This window comes from Protobothrops mucrosquamatus, unplaced genomic scaffold, assembly GCF_001527695.2.
Source record: "Protobothrops mucrosquamatus isolate PMUCROS unplaced genomic scaffold, P.Mucros_1.0 scaffold1826, whole genome shotgun sequence".
Lineage (NCBI taxonomy): Eukaryota > Metazoa > Chordata > Lepidosauria > Squamata > Viperidae > Protobothrops > Protobothrops mucrosquamatus.
Genome location: NW_015387960.1, coordinates 128,108 through 150,904, shown reverse-complemented (window position 1 = coordinate 150,904; position 22,797 = coordinate 128,108). Strand labels below are relative to the sequence as shown.

The 22,797-nt window shown below is 34.4% G+C and overlaps 1 protein-coding gene across 1 annotated transcript in view; it reads left to right on the top strand.

The window, feature by feature from the left end:
- The window catches only part of DCDC2C (doublecortin domain containing 2C), a 38,451-nt gene extending 19,414 nt beyond the window's left edge, over positions 1-19,037 (top strand). Inside the window, exons 8-13 of the mRNA XM_015823290.1 lie at positions 1,565-1,665; positions 3,162-3,224; positions 3,551-3,607; positions 5,378-5,401; positions 8,427-8,487; positions 18,943-19,037. Of these exons, the coding sequence (XP_015678776.1) occupies positions 1,565-1,665; positions 3,162-3,224; positions 3,551-3,607; positions 5,378-5,401; positions 8,427-8,487; positions 18,943-19,037 (401 nt within the window). The remainder of the gene's footprint in view (positions 1-1,564; positions 1,666-3,161; positions 3,225-3,550; positions 3,608-5,377; positions 5,402-8,426; positions 8,488-18,942) is intronic.
- The last annotated feature ends 3,760 nt before the right edge of the window (positions 19,038-22,797 follow it).

Sequence of the window (22,797 nt, the reverse complement as noted above, 5' to 3'; positions counted from 1 at the left end):
AGTTTGGAAGAAAAATATCTGGATGACTCTCCAGACTTGTGAAGGAATGTTCAGTGGACATTGAATGAATCAAAAGTGCAACTTTTCAAGCTACATGAGATTATGGCTGTTAGAAACCAAGGATGGTATTTCATAACAAGAATCTCATACCACCTGTCAAACATAGAGATGGTAGTGTCACAGTTTAGGGACACTTTGCTGCTTCAGAACCTGGATGTGCCATTTATTTTAAAGGAAGGGGAATTCTGTTTGTTTTAGAGGATTTTTACAGAAGACTATTAGATCTTCTGTCTCCTAAATGAAGTGGAAACCATGAGGTAGTGATCCCAAACATACAAGGTAGTGATCCCAAACATACAAGTAAGTCTCCAAGAACATGGATAAAGAAAAACAAATGAAACAAGTGATAAACAAGTGATAAACACCACACAAATGTTACAGCAGGCGCTGAAGTAAATGGGTCACGCTAGGAAACATTCAAATGCTACTGAAATGAAGCAGTTTGCCATGGAGAATTGGCTAACATTCCTACTTAGTGATATGAGGGACTGAACATTTGGTTGCAGTTATTGTAGCTAAAAGTGATACAACTAATAACGAAAACTAAGGGGGCAGTGACTCTCACACTGGTATATCACATGCTAGATGACTTTGTTTATGCATTCATTCCCTTTATGTCTCAGTAGATCCACATGAAGAGAGCCAATTTGGTTAAGGGAATCAGGCTAGAATTTGGGAGACCATGAGTTCTGGGTGGCTTTGGGCCCTGTCTCTCTCAGACCTGGGAAAGAGGCAGTGGCAAACCACTTCTGAAAAAAACCTTGCCAGGAGAACTGCAGGAATCACACTTCAGATTTAAAGGCACCCAAAAATAAACGTAGTTGTAATGGAGCAGCAAAGTGGATAATGCTGAAGTATTTTTGTCCTTAAAAGTGTACGATGATGCCCCCTAAAATACTGTATTCTACTAATATTATAGTATAATCGCAATATTAAAAAAATAATAACCATTTAAAAGACAGTATGCACTTTTCTAATAGGAGCCTTTTTATTGCAATGAACAAATGCACTTTCACCAATGTGTGCACTTTCGTTGCCATTATATTATACTCATTTTGGTTCTTTGTTTTTAGAAAACAATTACAAAAATTCAAGGCTTACAGTAGTTCCCTTTTTGTGCATTTGAGTTTACACAGCTCATATTGGATCAATTTGCCTTTGAAATACTAATTGAGCCCACACATATAAAATAAAGCTGAACAGCTTGTAGCAGAAGGCTAAACATTTAGGAATTTAATTATTTCTATTATTTATCAACTCACACTTGCAAAGCTGAATAATATCTCCTTTTGCTTATTCATTTACTAATAAGGATGATTCTTAATGTAAACAATACTAATTATTATTATTAGACAACTGTTGCTCAAAATTCTGTTAGCTACAAATAACGCTTAGCAAAAACAATGCAGTTGTAGTTTTCATCTATAGATATGTGTGTGTAGAATGTTTATGTTAGTAGTTCCATAGAGTAAGATAAACAGGTTTTTTAATTATTTATTTTCAGGGCATAGTGTTTATATAGCTCATAAATCCCCGACAGAAATTGAAGGGGCTCGTGAGATTCAAGAAGACAAAGATGTTAAAGTGGAAATACCCATTGATCAGGTAAGTTTAAAATAGATTTTCCCTGAAAGAATTTATTAGAGCTTTGATTCCCAACTGCCCATGTTTGCTTTTCTTTCAGGACTACTAAGAAAGTGAAAACATTTCTGTAAACTGTAAAGGACCTAACATCTTGCCAACTAGTTCTCCATTTCAGATTTTAAGTAGCAGACAACTTTTTTTTTTGAATGAGGGAGTGTTCTTTTTAAGTGAAAATAAATGAAGGAAAAATACAGCCACCAGTATTAATATGTATACTCAAAAAAATAGTCTACGCTATATTTTCAGAAATAAAATACTACAGATGTGAAAATTTTTAGAAGTTTCTGATTTTGTAGATTCATCTCTGTTTTTGGCATTATTGAATACCTATTGGAATGTTGGCCTAGTTCCAGTTCAAGACTCTTGAACACTGACTTATGTAATTAGACAATACTCAAAGTCATGCCTTATTTAGTTAAGATGATTTCCAGATGAATGACTTTCCTTACTAGTCTAAAGATGCTATGTAACTATTCCATCTTCAAAGAGGGTTGTTCATAGTTTTGCTGCCCTCTACTGACCAGGTATGGTTATGCCCTCTATTTCAAAGAGGCAGCAGCAGACAATATATTTTCTAATCATTTTTAAAAATTTCTACTGGTTGTCTGTTTTTTGGATTTTGATTTTCCATTGTTAGAGGGATAGAATTAGAACAAAAAAACTTTTTTCTGACCAAACACAATCATTAGTAAGAACTGGATATTTGATTTGCTTGTACAAAGTATAGAAATCAGTTTTTAAAAGGTGAATAGAACGTGGCTTATTTTCTGATTGTGAGAAAGTTATGCCAGAAAGCTTATATTTTGTTTTTTTCTGCAGATCATAACTGGATTTTATTCTAATAAAGTCTATAGCTGAGGTTTTCCAGAACAAGAAAATTTATTCATATCCTGGATTACAATAAAACATACTAGTTTTCTTACTGTTTTTGCAACACTGGAGAGTAATATAAGGAATTTAAACTCCAGTGTTTTTAATGGAAATAAATCTCTGTTTTGTCTTTTTTTACCTTATTTGTGATAAAATAATATAGGATGAATTTCATTTTACTGAATTGTGTGTATGCAAGTCTTAAATAGACTTTATTTCTAACCAAGGCTGTAGCTGAAAGTGAAATTTAGAAAAGATATTTGCATCCTGGAATTAGAAAAGAACAGGTTAGTTTTTGTTAATTGTTTTCACAGCATTTGAATCGGTATTGTTTATTTCAAATGAAACCTCAGGTATAAATCCTTTTTTGTCAGTTTGTTAAAAAAACATCGTGACATTTGCAACAGTTTTTGTGTTTATATTGTTAATCAAAAGAAGTGAGTCATAGGTTTGCTACGTAGAAAGTTTATTCCTCAATAAGGAAAATAGCTGGCTACTTCCCCCCCCCACTAATCTGTAGTTTTAAAAAGCTGAATGTTGTTTACTTTTATTTATATAACATTGAATTGGAATTTATGTTATCCAAGGTTCCAGCTGAGATCATCCAGGATGAGGAGATTTATGCAGATCCTGGGAATTTAAAAGTGCAGGTTTGTTTTTTTTTTGTTTTGTTTTTTAAAGCAATGGGGAATAATATTAGATATGTAAAAAGAAATCCTGATTATGATTTAAAGCTTTTTTTCATTTTAAAACCAAATATAATCTTAGCAATTAAAATCATTTAGGACATTTGTCATTTGCATTTGCTGTTCATAAGAAGTGGCCTTCAGGGTTGCTAACGAAGGGCAAAAAGTAATGGGTTTTTATAAAAAAAATAACAGAACAAAGTTACCTTTCTTTAATTCATGATAATATAGGAAAACTTTGATTTATTTCCATCTTTTATGCAAATATAACTAGAATTTATCTTACCAAGGCTCCAGCTGAGATTGTTCAGGATGAGACAATTGATGCTAAGAATATAGAGGAACAGGTCAGTTTGACTTTTGTGTTTTTATAATACCAGAAAGCAAACTTTGATAATTAACATGAAATCTCAGTTTTGAGTGCTTGCTTCCTAGTTTGTTAAAAAGAGAAATGAATGTAAAATAACCAGAACTTCTGATGTGTGATAATCGATCTGATTAACAGCTGAAAAAAAAATCAGCACACACATTTTGCCAATCACTTCAGCTGAAGTGGGTAGCATAGCTTCAGGAAGATTGAGTTCTATGTGCTTAATAATTCACTGTTCGATGGTTTAGGCATATGTTGCAAATGGGCACAATTATATGATTTCTATTTAATTTTCTTTCAGTTTTTAACATAAAAATGTATAGTATACATTGTGTATAATTTCAATTTCATTTCTTACTCATTTCTTACTCAACACATTCGCAGCTTTAAATATATACATATATTCAACAGCTTGTTAAAAAAACACAGAATAGCTCAGTCTGGTCTCTGCAAAAAGCTGTTGAATCTATAGAGATTCTCAACCATCCAGGTCAAGGTTGTCCCAAAGGTGCTTTCCCAAAAGGCAAGTGGGCTTTCTTGTTTTTGTTTTTTTTCCCTTTGTAAACGTTTTATTCTCATCCCAAAACTGAAGAAGCTTCTTGGATGAGAAGCAAAATGTTTTCAGAGAAAAAAACCAAGAAGGTCCAAGTGCCCTTTGGAAAAGTATTTTTGGGACAAGCTGTTGAATCACAATGACAAAAATAGTGTACCCCCCCCTCAAGTTTCAGCCATTTGGGACATGCATGCAACATTGCATGGAACAGGGATAGGGCTTGCATCACAACATTACAACACATCTTTGATCAGTCTGACTCTCCTTATATGGGTGCACAAGGCTACATAATTCAGCCCTGGTAGATGGTCATCCACTGAGGACAGAAGCAGTCTCTTATGGAGAGCGAAAACATGATTTTATCCATAGCAATTTTGACCATTGTCTCTCTGACCTTCCTCAAGTATCATGGAAGATAGGGGAGAGTGGACAGTCTTTCTTGCCACAATTGTTAAGTGAACCATTGCAGTTGTTAAATTAGTAACATGGTTGTTAAGTGAATCTGGTTTCTCCATTGACTTTGCTTGTCAGATGGTCGCAAAAGGTGATCACATGACCTTGGGACACTGCAATAGTCATAAATAGAGGCCAGTTGCCAAGCATCCAAATTTTGATCACGTGACCATGGGGGTGCTGTAAAGGTCATAAATGTGAAAAACCTATGGTCATAAGTTTGAAATGAGTCATAAGTGTGAAAAACCTTTTTCAGTGGCCATTGCAACTTTGAACGGTCACTGAATGAACGGTTATAAATCAAGGACTGCCTGTGTTTGGAGCAAGTGGTTACAGGCTTCAAGCTACGTGAGACTTTCAAGGTTATAACCAGCGCACAGTAATAAACCAGCAACCAATACACCATCCATAGGACTGATGATACCTGACTGCTTTGGGCCATAAAGCATGAGCACTAGTGCTTAAGACACAAGATTGTTTCAGTTTTTATACAGGCTTCATCTAGCCTGTTATTATTCTAACATACATCTAGGTACTATTCATTTTTACTGCAAGGTATTTTTTAAATAACAGCGACCCAGAATGTAGCTAAGAAGCTAGGTATTGTTCGTTATAGAACCTATAATAAAATAAAAAGTTCTACTCAACTATAATGGATGTGGATAAGATGTAGCAAATGTACTTCTTAGATTTAAAGACTAAAAAGTGGAAAGGTTAATTCTTACTGCTTTTTTCATGTAGGCAAAAGAAGGTGAGCAACTGCAGGTCAGTGTTAAAAATTTTTTCCCCCAGTTGTTAAAACTTATGAAATAGCAAAATCTGAAATTCTTGGGTTGGGAAATTATTGACTTCCTTTTGCTTTATTGTCTTTTATAGCGGCCAAACTGACATGGAAGCTAATTAGGGTCACTTCTGATTAGTACATGGATAGGAGATTACCTTTAAATCGCTAGCTAGCCGTCTAGGTTGGAAGTAAAAATAAATCTTAGAAGAAAGCTATTAACTAATTATTCCCCTCCAAATTACATGGATATGTCACTAGGAGTCTAGTTCAACTTCAAGGAGACATTATTATTATTTGTTTACAGTAAGCATTTCTTCAGGTGAGTTAGTTTATTAAATCAGAAAATAAAACACCATCTTTCATATTGCTTCCACCACAGAACAGAGAGAATCGACTCTTATGCATCTCACTTTTCCATATATTCAGTTGTGATCTCAGATTAATTTCATAGGGGAAAAAGTGACTATAGAAGAGATAAATTACAATCTTCCTTGGTCAATCACAACTGATATATCAGATTAGGGGAAGCATTGACAGGATATTGAGGAAGTAGTCTGCCAATTTTAGCTTCTACAGTACGGTGCAATCCTTGTTTTTCTTATCAAATATTTATAATATATCGAATTGAAGCTAGTACTGGGTTACAAATAAAGGAAAGCCTTTTCCATGGTTCTTTAAAAATTATAATTTTTACACAGCCTCAAATTTTATCATTCCTTTAGGGTATTTGGAATAAACAAAAACATATTTTCATAATTTTGAATAAGCAGAAGGTTTCTTTTAAAATCCTAAATGTTACTGTCTAAAAGATAACTAATGATTTCATTCTCTGATAAAATTATTTTCCTTCTGTTAAGATTCAGTTTTAAAATAAGAAACCTTATAGATATAGGTCTTTTCAGTGGGTCTAAGTGCCTAAATTTTCCTATATTATCTATAGCATTATATATCTGTAAAATATTTGCTTTGGCAACAGTTAACAAAACATTTGCTTCTATTGGATTAAGCAAGGAATGTGGTTTAAATACTTGATAAAATCCATAGGAATAATTTATTACTATTGATTACTTCAGCAATCCACTATCAGCAAAAGAGTATCTTTTAATTAATAATGCCAAATCTGCCAATAAAGTGCATATCGCTTGATGAAGCATTTTGTCTCCCACTGAAATTCTGTGTCTTTAAAAAATTAAATCTATATTGATTTTCTAATTGGTTTTCCATGCACTACCCACAAATCCTTTTAAGTGAATATTGCTGCTTATTTTCAGGACACAGCTTAGTCCTGCTGTTATATATTTTAGAATTGCTACCAAAGATTATCTGATATTAATTCACTGGAGCTGTTATGCATCAGCTGAAATCAGAAAGACATGTGTATAAATAACTTGCAATTAAAGTTTTTAATCTAGGCTGCATACAATAAGAATTTTGGCACAATTCTGCATATACCCATTACTGTAACAATCGTATGTAGAATATTGTAATGTCATGAATAGCTAATATGCTTGAGAAATATTTATGCTGAATATAAACTATGTCTAGATATAAATATTCCCAAGATTTTCGAGTAAGATTTTTAGTGTACACGATCAAAAGAAAATTGGTTGAATCCTACATTTAATTCTGCTGATGAAGAAAAATGTAATTACCGTAATACATTTTTTAAAGTTTCTATTTCCTTGGTTTTAAAGAATGTCATGCATTCTTTTATTCTACATTTAATGTACAAACTTATTATTGTTCTCAAACAATCCCATCCTCCATCCCTAGTCAGTCTTTGCAATCCCACTCGATATATTTCATTTTTTTGCATTAGTCATTTGATTCTGAAGAATACAGACTATTATATAATAAGTCTCTGCTGTAAATCAAAATTATTTTTCACTTAAATTTCTGTCTCAAAACTTTTGAGTTCAAAATGGTGCAAATTCAAAATATTTTCTACGTTATTGGGAAGACTGGGATCTATGTGAAGTGAAAGAAAAATCGTATGTTTATTACCAGTTGACCCAGCACTCCTTACTGTATTCTTCTGGAAAATCTGCCACTTCTCAAGAGCAGTGGCTGCAGAAGTTTCAGCAGGAAAGAAAAGAGGAAAGAGCCAGGGAAGCCAAGCTCCAGCTGTGTCTGTTTTTTTAGTGTGTGTATTGGTGTGTGTGTCTGTGTATAAATATTTACATATTTAATATGGCATTATATAATATTAATGACACATTTTATATAATATATCACATGAATACCTAATCTTAATATAATTATATTGTAATATATTTCCATAATATTTTAATAGTGTGTGCGTATATGTATGTGTAGGGGGGGGCGTGATAGCTCAGTGGTTAAAGATGCTGAACTTGTCAGCTGGAAAGCTGACTGTCTGGGTTCAAGACCTGAGCACTGTGTGATGGGTTGAAATCTCATCCTTGCCCCAACTCCTGCCCACTAGCAGTTTGAAAGCAAGCAGATGGGGAGCAGATAAATAGGTACCACTTCAGTGGGAAGGTAACAGGGTTCTGTGCTGCTCGGCATATAATCATGCTGGCCACATGACCATGGAAAATGTTTTTCGACAAAGCTGGGCCCCTTGGCTAAGAAATGGAAATGTGCACCGTGCCCTAGAGTCAGACATGATTGGACTGGGAAACTTACCCGTACCTTTATATGTGTATGTATGAATGTATATACTATATATGTGTGTGTACACACATGCACATACAGTACACTTCATTCTTTCATTCATTCATTTATAAAATTTATATGCTGTCCATCTCACTAATAAAGTGATTCTCGGCTACTTACAATATATTAAAAAGATACAGAAGATAATATAAAGTGATTAAAATTAAGAGGATTAAATAGAATTAAATAAGATTATGCACACAGACATACATATAATTATATATATATAATTATATTATATTATATATAATATATAATATATATAAAAAATTTTGCTGTTCCATAGTTAGGATTTTCATGATTTCTAATGACTGATTTCTGTTACAGGAGAAAAAAGGTGCTTTCAAAAGAATGTTTGGATTCTTTTTCAGTAGATCAAGGAGAAAAGGTATGTCGTATTTACTGTTTCAACATCATAAATGCCTTCAGATATACAACTTCACATACAACTGATCAAGTATTATTACTGCATTCTTAACATCAATATGATAGATCCTTAGGAAAATTTCACAGATAGGAAAGAAGTTATTTTCTCTTGGCTAATTTCAAAGTTAAGTATTTTGAGATTGAGGACAGATTCAGTGCTTTTTGATATAGCACATTTGTGGAATTTGATATAGCACATTTGTGGAATTTGCTGCTTAAAAATTTAGTGATGGCCAAAAGTCTGTGTGGACTTAACTAGAAGTAGACATACTGAAAGAGAGTAAGGCTGTCAGTCACTGATATTCCTTCCTTCCTACTCCCTTCTTTTGTGGGACAGTGTATTTTTTGTACCACTTGCAGTACGTGAGATGCCTGATTTTAGCTCATAGGCTGTTCAACAGGTAGAACGGAATTGTGGATTAGCTGGGCCAGCTTTTCACATCTTAGCTCTTGGCTGTTAAAATTAGTAAAGAGGTTTATATACCTGTAGTCATCTCGGCATTCTTTGATCAGTCCTTACTTGTGGATATTTTGTAAGATGAGGCAGATCAGTGTGGCCTTCAATGTACCATCCGAGCCTTTTGTTTGAAAGTATTTTTTTTATTTTTATGAAATATATTTTTCTTGTTCCCTTTTAATATTTAATATTTAGCTATGTCACATCTTCCTTAGAGCACTGGCATGCCTTAGCAGTCAGTTTAAGATCTTTGATATGTTTACATAAGTATTTATTACATTAATTCTTTATATTTTTGTGGATGCATTTAACATTTTCTTAGGTTTGCATCGAAAAGTGAATAGTATAAAATGGAGAAGAGTTGTCTACTGCCCCTCTGGTAGCTTGCACAAATGCTTATTTGACCCATAGGTTAAAAAAAGTCACACAAAAAATGGCCTCGTGGTCATCCGGTTGCGGAAGGTGGGGTGAACCTTGTGTCTTCGAAAATACAGTTGGGAAAAAACAAAACAGTTGGGAAAAATCCCAGAATGTAAATATACCGTAGAGAACAACAGAGTGACCATATAGATGCTAGCAGTCATTGCTATGTGGGTTATGCAAAACATTCCATGTATGAATCTTTTGACATGTGCAGCAAATAGTTTGGGGTTCTAAAACATGTGAGTTTAGATGTTTTGCTGCAGATGGGAATCAAAATTCAGTTCTGGGTAGAAAAGTTCCACTTTTGCTTTAGCTGTTGTTGTGATTGGAAGTAGTAGCCTTACTTCTCTTGTCTAGTAAAGAGTGTAGCAAAGCCATAGTAAAGAGACCATTCGTGTTTCTCCTACTATTCACATAGGTTGGTGGGGGAGGGGTGATCTGAGTTGAGTTCTGGGGCAAGGCATTTGGTGGGAAGCTATTGTGGCTCTGTCTCTGGAGACTGATTGGAGAACGAGCCACACAGAGGAAGAAATTACTGCGAGGGACCATTGGATCCAGCACTGGAATGGCACTTCTGTCCAAGGAGTAATGACTGGCGGTAAGTACCTGGTTGCTCGCTGGCCTGCCTCTAAGGCAACCTCCACCACCTTAACTTAATTTACAGGTAAATTAAATCAAATCGACTTATGACCAGAATTTGAGCCCCAGATTTCCATTGCGAAGCAAGGTAGATGTTAAGTGAGTTTTGCCCCATGTTATGACCTTTCTTGCCACGGTTGTGAAGTGAATCACTGCAGTTGTTAAGTTAGTAACACAGTTATTAATTGGATCTTGTTTCCCCATTGACTTTGCTTGTCAGAAGGTCGCAAAAGGTGATCACATGACCCCGGTACACTGCAACCGTCATAAATATGAGTCAGTTGCCTAGCGTCTAAATTTTGATCGTGTGACTGTGGGGATGCTACAGTGGTTGTAAATGTAAAAAATAGCCATAAGTCAGTTTTTTCAGTGCTGTTGTAATGGTCACCAAACAAATAGTTGTGAGTCGAGGACTACCTGTATATATATATATTTGCTTCAGTTTTGATTCAACATCCTGTGATGGTTTTAGGGAGGGAGGGAGGGAGGGAGGGAGGGAGAGAGAGAGAGAGAGAGAGAGAGAGAGAGAGAGAGAGAAGGATTTCCTTTATCTTGTCCCATTTCCCTGTCTGCAAGAGATCAAAGACAAAGAACTTCACATTCTTGCCTCATTCCTTTCCGTTAAAATATTTATACTTTCTGGGAACATGTTACTCTGAATTCAAAGAAGGATAGGGTAATGCTAGTATTGTAAAGCAGTGCTGGACGTTAAGAATCATAATCTTTAAAGTGATCTGGAATCCCAGTGAGGTTGATATCGGACTCGTTCTTTATCAAGTTTTATGAGTATAATTAATCACAAATTTTAAAAATTAAGATCATACATGATTTGACTCATATAGTTAGAACATTATTGTCAATCCATTCCTATCTATAGCTATTCATAATTACATATGGTCTATACAGTTAAAAGATATTAAACAAAAATAGACATCTTTTTGGCAGTCTTTTGCATTTTCCATTATCCATTGAATATTAGTATTGAATTTTCAGTGGCCCTGCCTCTTCTGAACCCACTATATATGTGTGTGTGTGTATGTATGTATGTATGTATGTATGTATGTATGTATGTATGTATGTATATCACATTAAAATAAAATCATTTATTTTATGTATTGTTGAAGTCTGGATTGTAAAATCATGAGTATTATTGTGCTATAATGTGATATCAGTTCAATTGTCATTAGAATGTTCTAAGTCCTAGAATAAAATAAATGTTTTCCAGTTTCGTGGCCTCTGCTGTATTTTCTGTACTTCCTTAAAATCCACATGTATCACTTTAACTGCATCATCTCATAAGATTTTGAACAATTTTGCTGTACTTCATCAATTCCTACAGGTTTGTTGATTGCAATATATACTTTTTGATAGTAATTTTGTTAAAGATTAGAAGTTACAACAGTAAAAACTAAAACAAAGTAAAAAAAGAAAAAGAAAAAATAGAAGGTGCAGGAAAGAAGAGAAAAAATAGAAAGAAAAATAGAAAAGAAAAAAAAAATAAAGATTTCCGGTCTTGCGTCGTAGGGACGCGGCTGAGGGGTTGCAGGGCTCCGCACCCCACAGCTGGTTTTGCCCTGCCAGGGGATCCTAAACGGGTTTAAAGTTACCCTGGAGAGGCGGCGAAGGAGGACCCCCCGATGATTGCGGAACAATGGCGGTCAATCCGTTTGATCTGGGGGAAGCCCTCCAAGCCGACAGGAGAAAGTCTAGCTACACCTTGGTGACTAGCCCAAGCTACCGGCAGCCGAAGTCCAAAAGCACTAACCACAATAACAGTGAACAACGGTGCTTGGAACTGGGTAAGAATATTGATCTTCTCTCTTTTATTTTGTAACTGATTTTTTGGAAAAGATCCCAAAGAAGCAAAAAATCCTCCGAAAGTGAGAAGGGAGGGGACCACACCCCCACCCTTCCATAGACGGAAGCGGCGATTTAATTTTTATGGGGACAGAAATATATTGAAATGAAGTTAATAATACTACAATCTGGATAAATCTGAAAATTATGAAAACTGTTAAGATTTCACATCTGAAAGAGTATTGATGAAAATACAAGAAAATAATTATTTGTTTTAAAAGTTGGAAAATGAATAGCTACTGACATCTAGTGGAGGATTAGAGTATAGAACAGCAGCTGCATTGACTCAGAAATTGGCAAGACACCCAGAAATAAAGAACAACTTGTTCCTTTGAACTTCAGTGATTTCTAGCTAAATAGAGAACAGCTGGGAACAGAGGAAAGAAAATACATTGGGTCACCTACTACAGAGTGAGAACTATATTTGTTTTAAAAAAACTGCTGACCTGGGATTATAAACACTTACTGAGCTGTGATCTCTAAGCTCAAGAATTGCTTGCAGAGAAAGAAAAAAACTTGACTTTTGGCTAATCTTCTGGGGGGAATTTACTGGAAAGCTATTAGGTGGTTAAACATTCTGGACTGCAATTTTGGCTGGCTGATAATTGTAAGACCCCTGAATAGAAGAACTGTTATAAAATACTGCTTTTAGTGGTGCTTTGGCAATTGGAAACACATTGGATTATAAAAACCATATATAAAGATAAGAACTATACAAGATTTGGTTGTTTGGACTTCAAGATTGGCTGGTTTGACAAGGCTAATCACAGAGAATATGGTACCGGTGAAAGACTATCTGGAGGGGGGAGACAAAATGGATGTTGCACACCTATCTAAAAGTGGCAGGAAACCACACGTAATATCTCCCTCTGAATGCCCCAGCCTGGAACATCAGAGATCTGCAGAAGCAATACTCCAAGACAAGGCAAATAGTTTGAAGGAGGAAATGTATGCAATGCTGTGATAGATTCAAATGACAATGGTTTCAAACCATGATGAGATTAAAAACAACTTAGACGACATAAATGAGCACATCTTTAACCTAAACTTACAATTAAAAATCTCTCAGAAAATGATGACAAAGAATGAACAAACAAACCAGATAGAAGAACACAAACCAGAGGACAGTGACCCAAAGAGGGAAGCTACAAATGAAGAGAACTACAGCATAATACAAACAAAAGAAAACTTGCAAGATTTTGCCACAACAATGGAAATGGAAAAGATATTTTATTTTTCAGGGCTTCAAAATAAACTTGAAGATAGGAAAGAAGTTCTAACAAAATGGATTATAGAGCAGCCAAGAGTATCATTAGAGTTTGGGAGACAAAAAATGCACATTCTACCTAACTTGTCTTTCCTATTCCCAACAACACTCACAAAAATACAGGAAAAATCCCCTGGCAAGCTGAACACACTGACTTGGAAAGCTACTTGGCAAAAAAAAGAAGGCTAGAGTTAGATTCAAGAGATTCGACTTACCAGATGGAGCACTATATGATTAAACACTTGTTTGAATATGGTTAAAAGAATAAATAAATTATGGATATAAAGAGGCCCTGCAGTAAGAGGGATAAGATATGCAAGCAGTATAATACTTTTTATAATATATGAAATGTAAGAATATTGGGATGGTGTATGTGAATGAAAAGTTTGGATATTTAAAGATAATTAACTTTGAGAAAATTATGACTGATAAGAATGGTTTGAATACAGAGGGGAAATTAAGCTTAAATAAGAATCTTGAAAACAGGACATATAGTGACTTAATAAGATGACTTTTATAAATACAATTGAAACAGGCTGATTAGAAAAGATATTATATGCTAACGTCCCTGTTATTTGTACAAACACAAGAAAAATGTTTATATCCAACCTTGTATGTATCGAAAGTATTAAGAATTATATTTGCTTAATGTTGACAAAAGGAGAATACTACTGGAAGAAGAGAAGATCAAGGAAATATATCATTAATATATGGAATTATAGAAATTAATTATTATTGTTTTTTAAATATATGAACCCAGACAACACGCTGTTTACTAAGCACTAAAAATTGTTGTTGCAAAAAATCAATAAAATATATTAAAAAAGAAAAAATAAGAATAAAGCAAAATAAAATTTACTTTTCTCCCAAGTATAATTTTTTTAGTAACTCATCACCTTCTCTTAAAATATAGCAAATGAACTATATATCTATAGCACGGGTGTCAAACATGATTGCGTCATGTGACGTATTGTGTCATTTTTTGCCTTTGTGGAGCTGGGGTGGGCGTGGCCTGCGTGTGATGCATCTGGCCTGTGGGCCGCCAGTTTGACACCCCTGATCTAGTCACCTACAACCAAATCCATATAGCCCCTTTTAACAGAGCTGTGTTCAGTTAGCATTTCTTCCCTGGAAGTCCTTATGCTTCATTTTGTACAATGAAAACAGATTCTCAGTTTATTTCATATATTGTTTTACCTTCAACTTTAGCATTTTTGGTGTTCTATTGAAAAAAATTGAACTGTCAGTATCAATTTATCCTGAATTTGTGCTTGGAGTGTATTCGTGGAGCGTCCCCAGTCTGAAAGATTAATTCAAATTCAGATCATTCTATTATTTTTGGGTTGCATCTGAACACTAATATTGCTGATTGCTCAATTTCATTTATGATTTTCTTGTTTGAGATAGAAGGTGCTCCTCTAATATTATTCATTTATACAATGTATAGGGCCCAATTCCCAATGACTCTGGGTGGCTTACAGTTAAAAAGTAAGAAAAAAGTAGAAAAAAATGATAGACCAAAAGCAACATATAACTAGAACCCCTCTCCAGCAGGGGCTCAAGCTTCAATCTGCCCCAAAACCAAGGAGAATAGTCTGGTCTTTAATAGCTTCCTGAACTTCATCAGGGTGGGAGGCCTCCAAATCTCTAATATGATCAATTAGATCAATTAATTTGCTAATTTCCAGAATATCAATATTTAATTAATGCTTAGTCTGACATTTCAGGTCTGCCATCAAGCTTGCCTTTGTTGATGATTATGACATGTTCCGTTGATTGTGTGTATGTACAGTATATGTATGCAGTAGAAGCCACAGATTTGCTCCCTTGCATTGAATTCAGAGCTTATGATCATTCCAAAGTTATAGCAAAGAGAAAACTAGGCATGAACATTAAGTAGCAAAGAGTCTTAAATAATTCAGTTAATTCAGTTAACCCTTGCAGCATCAATTCTCCCATTCTGTAATTGAAGAACTTCAAAGCTTTTTTTTTTTTCAAATGGATGTGGCTTTATGAACCAATTTCTGTTATGAATGACGCTCTGTTGTTTTAGACCAGGGGTGTCAAATTGCCAGCCTGCGGGCCAGTTGCATCATGCAGTGGCCACACCCACCCTAGCTCTGGAAATGCGAAAAAAGTCACAATACGTTGCGACAAGACACATGACGTGGCGAATTTAACACTCGTGTTTTAGACAATATTGTTTGTTATTTCTTCTGAAATCGTTTCCAATATTAAGTGGATATTAAACTTGTAACCTAATCCACATATTGCTTACATCAGCTGCTTCATTTCTTTTTGAGAGTTATTATCTTTGTTCCTATCATGACTATTAAAATTGTTTTTGTCATTGGAGAGGCTAAATAGGGTTCTCTTTTTTTAAAAAAGTCATAAATGTCTTACTGTTAAATTCAATAACTAGCATTATGAATATGCAGCTGCAGATTTCCAATTGCAAAAGATTAATAGCTGAAGTTGAGAAAACATAGATTTTACAAGCACATAGTTTTTATCCATAGAATTTAATACAGGAGTGTTTTTATCATAGGGCTTAATTCCCTCTGGTATGTAAGTTTATGTGTAACTTATATACCAAAGCAAGGCTCTTAAAGCAAAAATGTCAGAGGAAGATGACATATGCAAGAGACTAAAATGCTAACAGTAAAAAAGAGACTACAAAATTAAATAAACTTAATAACAAAAGAAAAAAAGGAAACATTTTTCCTATACATATGATTTTTAGTAGCTGTGTTAGTAATTTAAAAGTGGAAAATTACTTTTGATCTGTACAAGTATTCTTCTATGTAAACATTTTGCATATGGTTGAATATAAAGTTTAATTTCTTCTTTTTGATTTCTTTCCCCTTTCATTTACATATTCATTTTATATTTTACTTTCTTCAATAAGAAAATAAGATATTTGTTTTGCATAACAAGTTCATGAAGTTGGCAAGTATTACTAAGCATATAATATTTACTTTGCATTATATCTATTTTCAATTTTTATTCTGCCTTTGAGTAGAATTTCCTTTATAATTCTGTTGATTGTAAAATAATTAGTGTACTTGATCAAACTCAATGATACTGTTAATATTGCTTATTTCTAGAATACTGGTGACAGTAATAACTTACCTGACAGCACATTTATTAAATATATCTAATTTTCCCATTTGTAGTCAACTATATTTAATTGGATGAAAGTAAAATAAATATACCAGTTTCATGTACACCATATATGTTTTTCCTGCTTTCTATATAATGTTTTCTAACTCTCTTTCCCCCATAATTATTTGAAATGTCTCTGCATTAGATCCCTATATACAGAGGCATAGATATTAAATACCCTAAAGTTAATGCTATGATATTCAGGACTTTATGTTAAAATTCATATAGTAACAACAACAGCCTATTTACTCTTTCTTTCACATAAGGTTTCATTTCTTGGTTGATTAGGTTTAGGTAAATAACTGATTATTATAAATGTAATGAGAAAAATATTTTGTACTCTCAATTACTTTTCTTGGTGAAAAGATATAATTATACACGCTAAGTCCTAAGTATTATTATTTCATTTCTATTGCAGATGTAGTAGTACATTGTGTCAATATAATTGCCTAAAACTACCGATTAAAATATCCCATTTTTATTTCCATTGCCATATTGTGGAAACATTTCAGATTTGCCTCAGGCTGCAAATATTCAGCGATTAATGGACATGTCATTTCCAGGGAAGTGATAATATGCGAAATCCCATTTGTCTTGATAGGCAAATGCCTTCTTTTATGTAGATTTAAGACTTCTGTATACCAGAGCAGGGTCGTTAATTGATTTCATTTAATTTCCTGTTCTGTGCGATCTATAGGATGAAGGTTTCTGCCTTTTTATAAAGAGGATTTTATTATATCCTGCTTCTTGTGCCAATGTATACAAAAGGTGCATACTTACTGCACAATAAATGCCTAAATTCTAAATTCTGCAGTATTTAGCTATAAAAAAATCCTATTTAGAAATCAGAATATCTATTTGTAAGCATAAATTGGTACTAGAAATGCATGCTATCTTTGAGGGGTTACATATGTTCTTGCTCTATGTATGGTAAAAATGTATTTAATTATGGTATCACATGTTTGCCTGTGCTATATGGAGCGCTGAGATATTCAGCAAAATATGGAAACGAGAGCCTGGGAATAAAATAGAGGTTTATCATGAGCTGTCAAATGTAGGATTCTGCCTCATTTGCTTATTTTGGTAGAAAGTTTGTAGGAAATGAAGAAGGAGACTACGGTCAGAAAAACTTCTACTACGTGTAAGTCAGTGATAATGCAATCATGCAGAGCTGTATTAAAATGTTTCTTCTAAAGCTATTTTGGTAGTCAGTCTAGAAAACTGGAGACAGAAATCCAGGCTTTTACATTTAGTCATAAAGGCCTTAAAAATGCAATGGGTTGCCACTGACAATTTTGGGGGTGTGTTATCTTGCAGTTCAGCTTAGCCAGTGCCTCAGTATTCATATATAGATAGTCCTCGACTTACAATAGTTTGCTTAGTGACCGTTCGAAGTTACAACGGCCCTGAAAAAAGTGACTTATGACCATTTTTCACACTTACGGCCATTGCAGGATCCCAGTGATCACGTGATTTATATTTGGATGCTTGACAACTGACTCATATGTATGACTGTTGCAGTGTCCTGGATATCAAGTGATCACCTTTTGCAACTTTCTGACAAGCAAAGTCAATGGGGAAGCCAGATTCACTTAACAACTGTGTTACTAATTTAACAACTGCAGTGATTCACTTAACAACTATGGCAAAAGTCGTAAAATGGGGCAAAACTCACTTAACAAATGTCTCATTTTGCAACAGAAATGGTGGTCGTACATTGAGGACTACCTGTAGTGTTTTTTTTCTCATTTCCTAACATTAGGTAATAAGCAGAGAAGGGGCAGGAATCTTGTGATGTCATAGCAGAAAGTAGGTAGTATTAGACATTAAAGAGAGAACCAGACAAGCAGCTGACATTTCTGGCAGCAGACTCTCTCTCACACAAAACCTGATCATTCTGCTTGAAACATTAATTCTAATCTTAGTGATGATTTTTAACCTGGAAATGTTTCTAGATTACCGTGTCCACACCATAGTTTAAAGGCTAAAATGGGACAATCCCACATTCAATTCCATTAACTTTCTTGGAAGAAGGGCATGTGGTCTTGAGATTATCGGCTAAATAAACATTTCAGAGCATGTATACAATATAGGAGGCTTATATTTCAAGTTTTTCTCTGGGTGTTTTGGCTTCCTGTAGGCTCGATTCTCTTGCAACATTGAATATTCCTAAATCTAGATGTTGAAATCATATTGATTATCTATTATTGCCTATTAAATACTCCCAGCATTTTTTCCACTACCCCCCATAGCTTTCTACAATAGTTAAGTAAGTACCTCTGAAATGGGAGTGATCATACTTACTTCCAGTGATTCAGTCATAAAAGATTGAAAAAAATCCCAAAATGCTGTGTACATCCAACACAGTATTGAATGTGTATTGGACATGCTATTCCATGAAATTATAATGCGCTTTTACTGAGAGATATTGTGGTGCCATATTTTACTTTTCATTCTTATTGATAAATGTAAAACGTGGATATATTTTGAGAGCAGTGAACAATTTCAAAATTGTGCTGATTGTTTCTTCACATAAGAGAAACAGTGTCTTGCCATAGAAATGAATAGAATTTGCTTTACTATTGAAATAACGTGCACACAATTTTTAGGTATAAAGGAAAATGATGAAGAACAAGATAGAAAGAAAGAAATGAAGGATTACCCTCTAGAAAATGAATACTGGGATGCCTATGGTTATGACTGAAGAAACTGTTTTAAACATCTTGCCATTATAAAGGTATTCTTTTATGTGTCAAGATACTTGACACATATTTTCTTGTGTACTAAGTCTGCCAGAAGTCCTGATTATTAACAGAAGATAGCAGTGAGAGGTGGAAAACTCTACTGCTATGTTCTAGTCAACAGACTTTTTGCAACTCATATCTGATACTCCTTTCATACATGCTTAGCACATACCTGAGAAAATGATCTAGATAAAACTTTAATCTTTAATAAAAATAGAAATTAGGTTTGATATTAGTAAAAGGCAGTACATTCCTATATGTTATGTTATGTTATATTTTTAAAAGTTTCATGGGACTCACTGCAAGTTAAATAGCTGTAGAATTAGAGAGCTATAATAATAAGCCAGAATAAGCACATTTAATTAATGAGGACTTCTTCTGAAATAATAGCATATAAGATTGCCCTGCTGGTATTAAAAGATAGAGCAATATTTTTAACGTTGATTAGTTTGCACTTGCATATTCTTTTAGGTTAAAATTATTAGTGCATTATTCAGAATTAACCTGATCATTCTTGCCGCTGAAGCATATTCATTAGGCTGTAAGTAATAAATATGACAGGAAATATTACATGACAGTTAACTTTGTATTTACTATCACAATATTATGAGCTAATAATTCATTCTTTTCTTTTTTAGGTTTCTAATCTTACAACCCTTGAAAATCATGTTTATTGATGATATATTCTACGCCTTCATTTAAAAGTTTTAACTATTTCATCTTTCAAGCACAATTAAAGATGTAAATTTAGCAATGGGTTTATATTTTTGGGTGCATTTCTCCATAAAGGTTTGGTAAAGATCGGATGTAAAATACTTAAACAAAACTACAACATACAGTGATTTTCACTATCCAAGTTGTTGATGATTAATTCTTTTGTAATTTCCTGATGAACTATCTTTCTATGTTTCCATAATCAGCAAGCCTGCTGTGTAATATAATTGCACTTGAAAGAGAATTACCACTTCATGAAATGAATAAACTTCATTATTAAATCTGATAGATTGAAGAAAAAACATTCAAATATCCAAACAGAATAGCATGCTGTTCTTTTTCCTGTGATTTGAGGATTTTTCTAAAGAACACACCAATGTTTTAGGAGTACTCTAGTTTGATGCAATTTATAACATCTGAATTTTAAAAAACTATATTCTTAGAAGAATAAATAAGTTTCACACCACTTAAAATAATAATACCAGTCTTGATAGGAGGCTAAAAAAATATTCACAAAATGTTAAGAAACAAAATACAGTTCTCATAAGGAAAGATATGCTGTTAAATCTAATTCCAAAATTGTATCTGAAATGTAATTATACCCTGCCATTTCATATCAGCAAAAAAACATGTAAGTATTTAGAAAGAATCATCTTTCCTTCCTTCCTTCCTTCCTTCCTTCCTTCCTTCCTTCCTTCCTTCCTTCCTTCCTTCCTTCCTTCCTTCCTTCCTCCCTCCCTCCCTTCCTCCCTCCCTCCCTCCCTGAAAAGCAGATCTTAATCACAGTTTTTTTCAATGATAGCTGTTGGTATTTTTCTTTCTATTGTGTTTTAATATATTACATTGCTTTTTGAACCCATAGCTGTTCTCTCATAAATTACAAATACTTGTACAACCATCCAAATCCAATTAAGACAGCTTAAGCTAGCGACATGGGGCAGCTTTTGGAGCTATTCACTGTTAGAATTTCTATTTACTCTTTCTATTTACTCTTACCCTGGTTCAGTTATTTATTTATTTATTTATTTATTTATTTCTATTCTATTTATATCCTGCCTTTATTATTTTTACAAGTAACTCAAGGCTGTGAACATATCCAGCACACCTTCCTCTGCCTGTTTTTCCCAGTTTATAAATATAGCATTTGAACCACAATCGAGTGTACTTTTTCATGAATATTATAATTATGGGAGGAACATTTATTATTGCCAAAGCCAAGAAATTTGAGGAAGGAGTATGGGGAGGACCTCATGTTCTTTCTGTACCCCCTGTGATAGTTTGAAGGAAAGCACTTTTTACATATACTTTGCACTGCCCATGTATGCTTATTTGACCGTCCAACAAAATTAAAGATTTATCTCTGATAAACTTGGTATAGTATAGAATTATTAATGACTGAACATCACCATTTTTTTCAGATATGTCACAAATTGCCAAGTTGCCTTATTTAACTTATGTCTCCATACTCTTTGACAGGTTTTTTTTTTGTGCCATCCCTAAATATATTTGTGTTTGAAGGCTGCAAACTTCTCATGTATGGTATATAAGGCCCAAAAGGAAGGCAAAGTCCCACGAAACATGAGCATGTATGGAGGGAGTGGCTTTTTGATAACCCAGGTGAAAAGATTGGACATGTTGAAGTTATCATATCAGATGGTTAAATGGCTGGGTGGGTGGATAGATGAATTCAGTTTATATCATATCTTTCAAGGATTCAAGGTGGTGCACATGGAACTACTTCCTCCTAGTTTGATCTATAATAACAGTCCTCTGATGTGGGCTGGGCTAAGAGAGTGTGCCTGATCCAAATGAGTAGATTTCTTAAAGTGTCCTTGTCTGGGGCAGACCAGAACCTGAATCTCTGTCATGTGGCCTCTGTTCTTCACAGGGATTCAAATTAAAGTAGTGCTTTAATGCTGGCTGGTGATTAAAAGCACTAAACTGAAGCATTCCAGTCCTTCCAGCCGATGACTGTGTGTCTTCCTTTGAATACATTTGATGAAAGGGAACAGCCACCTATTTGTATAAATGTTTCTACTAGATGCTCAAACTCTCTTACTGCAAGGATGTTATTTATTTTTTGTCCTAATACTCAACTGGAATTTGCCTTTCTGAAATTTAAATCTTAAACTTTTTGTGGTTTTGAACCTTGAAATTGCTGAGAGAGCCTGCTCTTGACATTCTGTGTGACAGCCTTTCAGATAGTTGAAGAATGCTGTCATCTGAGTCATCTTTTCATGAGGCTATGCTGGCTTTTCCAGGGCTTAATCTCTTACCTGATCCCTTAGTCATCCTTGTTGGTCTTCTCCAAACATGTTCTAATTTCCCTGAATCTTTTAAGATGTAGCTGTGGTTTTGGAACAAAGCAGAAGACAGTATAATTATTCCTTCCCAATGTCTTGAAAATTATGTTTTGTTGGATTCAGATTAAAATTGTATTTGCCTCTTCAACAGCCGTATCACATTTCTAGCTCATATCCAGTTTACTGTCAAATGGTGATTTCAAGATTTTTGTGACAAGTACAACTGCCAAGCAAGTTACTTCCCCTGTTAGCCTGCTTTATGTTTCCTAAGTGATGATGTTTGCACACCCCTAACAATTATATTAGGTTACTTTCAGCCTATTTTGTTCACTTGTTGAGAATGTTGTCAATGTTATTTTTGTCTTCCAGGATATTGGCTGTCCCGCCCAAGTTTTCTTTAGGCTGGGCAGCAACAAGAAGTCAGTCGGTGAACTTGTTGCATTAACATTGGCAATAAAATAGAATCATCTACATGAGTTAGGGGGCTAGTTTAGGGAATCTAGGATATTTTAAAGGAAGCATCCAAAAGTTTAGGAGAAGGTGGGCAATGGTCTTGAGGAGGAAGAGAAGGGACCACAGCCAAGGCAATACTAAGAGATACCTGAGTGACTAGAACATGAGTGAATGTGTGACAGATCTCCTAGGAAAGGGTGCATCTGGTGCAATAAATGAATCCTCAGGTCACTCCTGGAACCTGATCTTC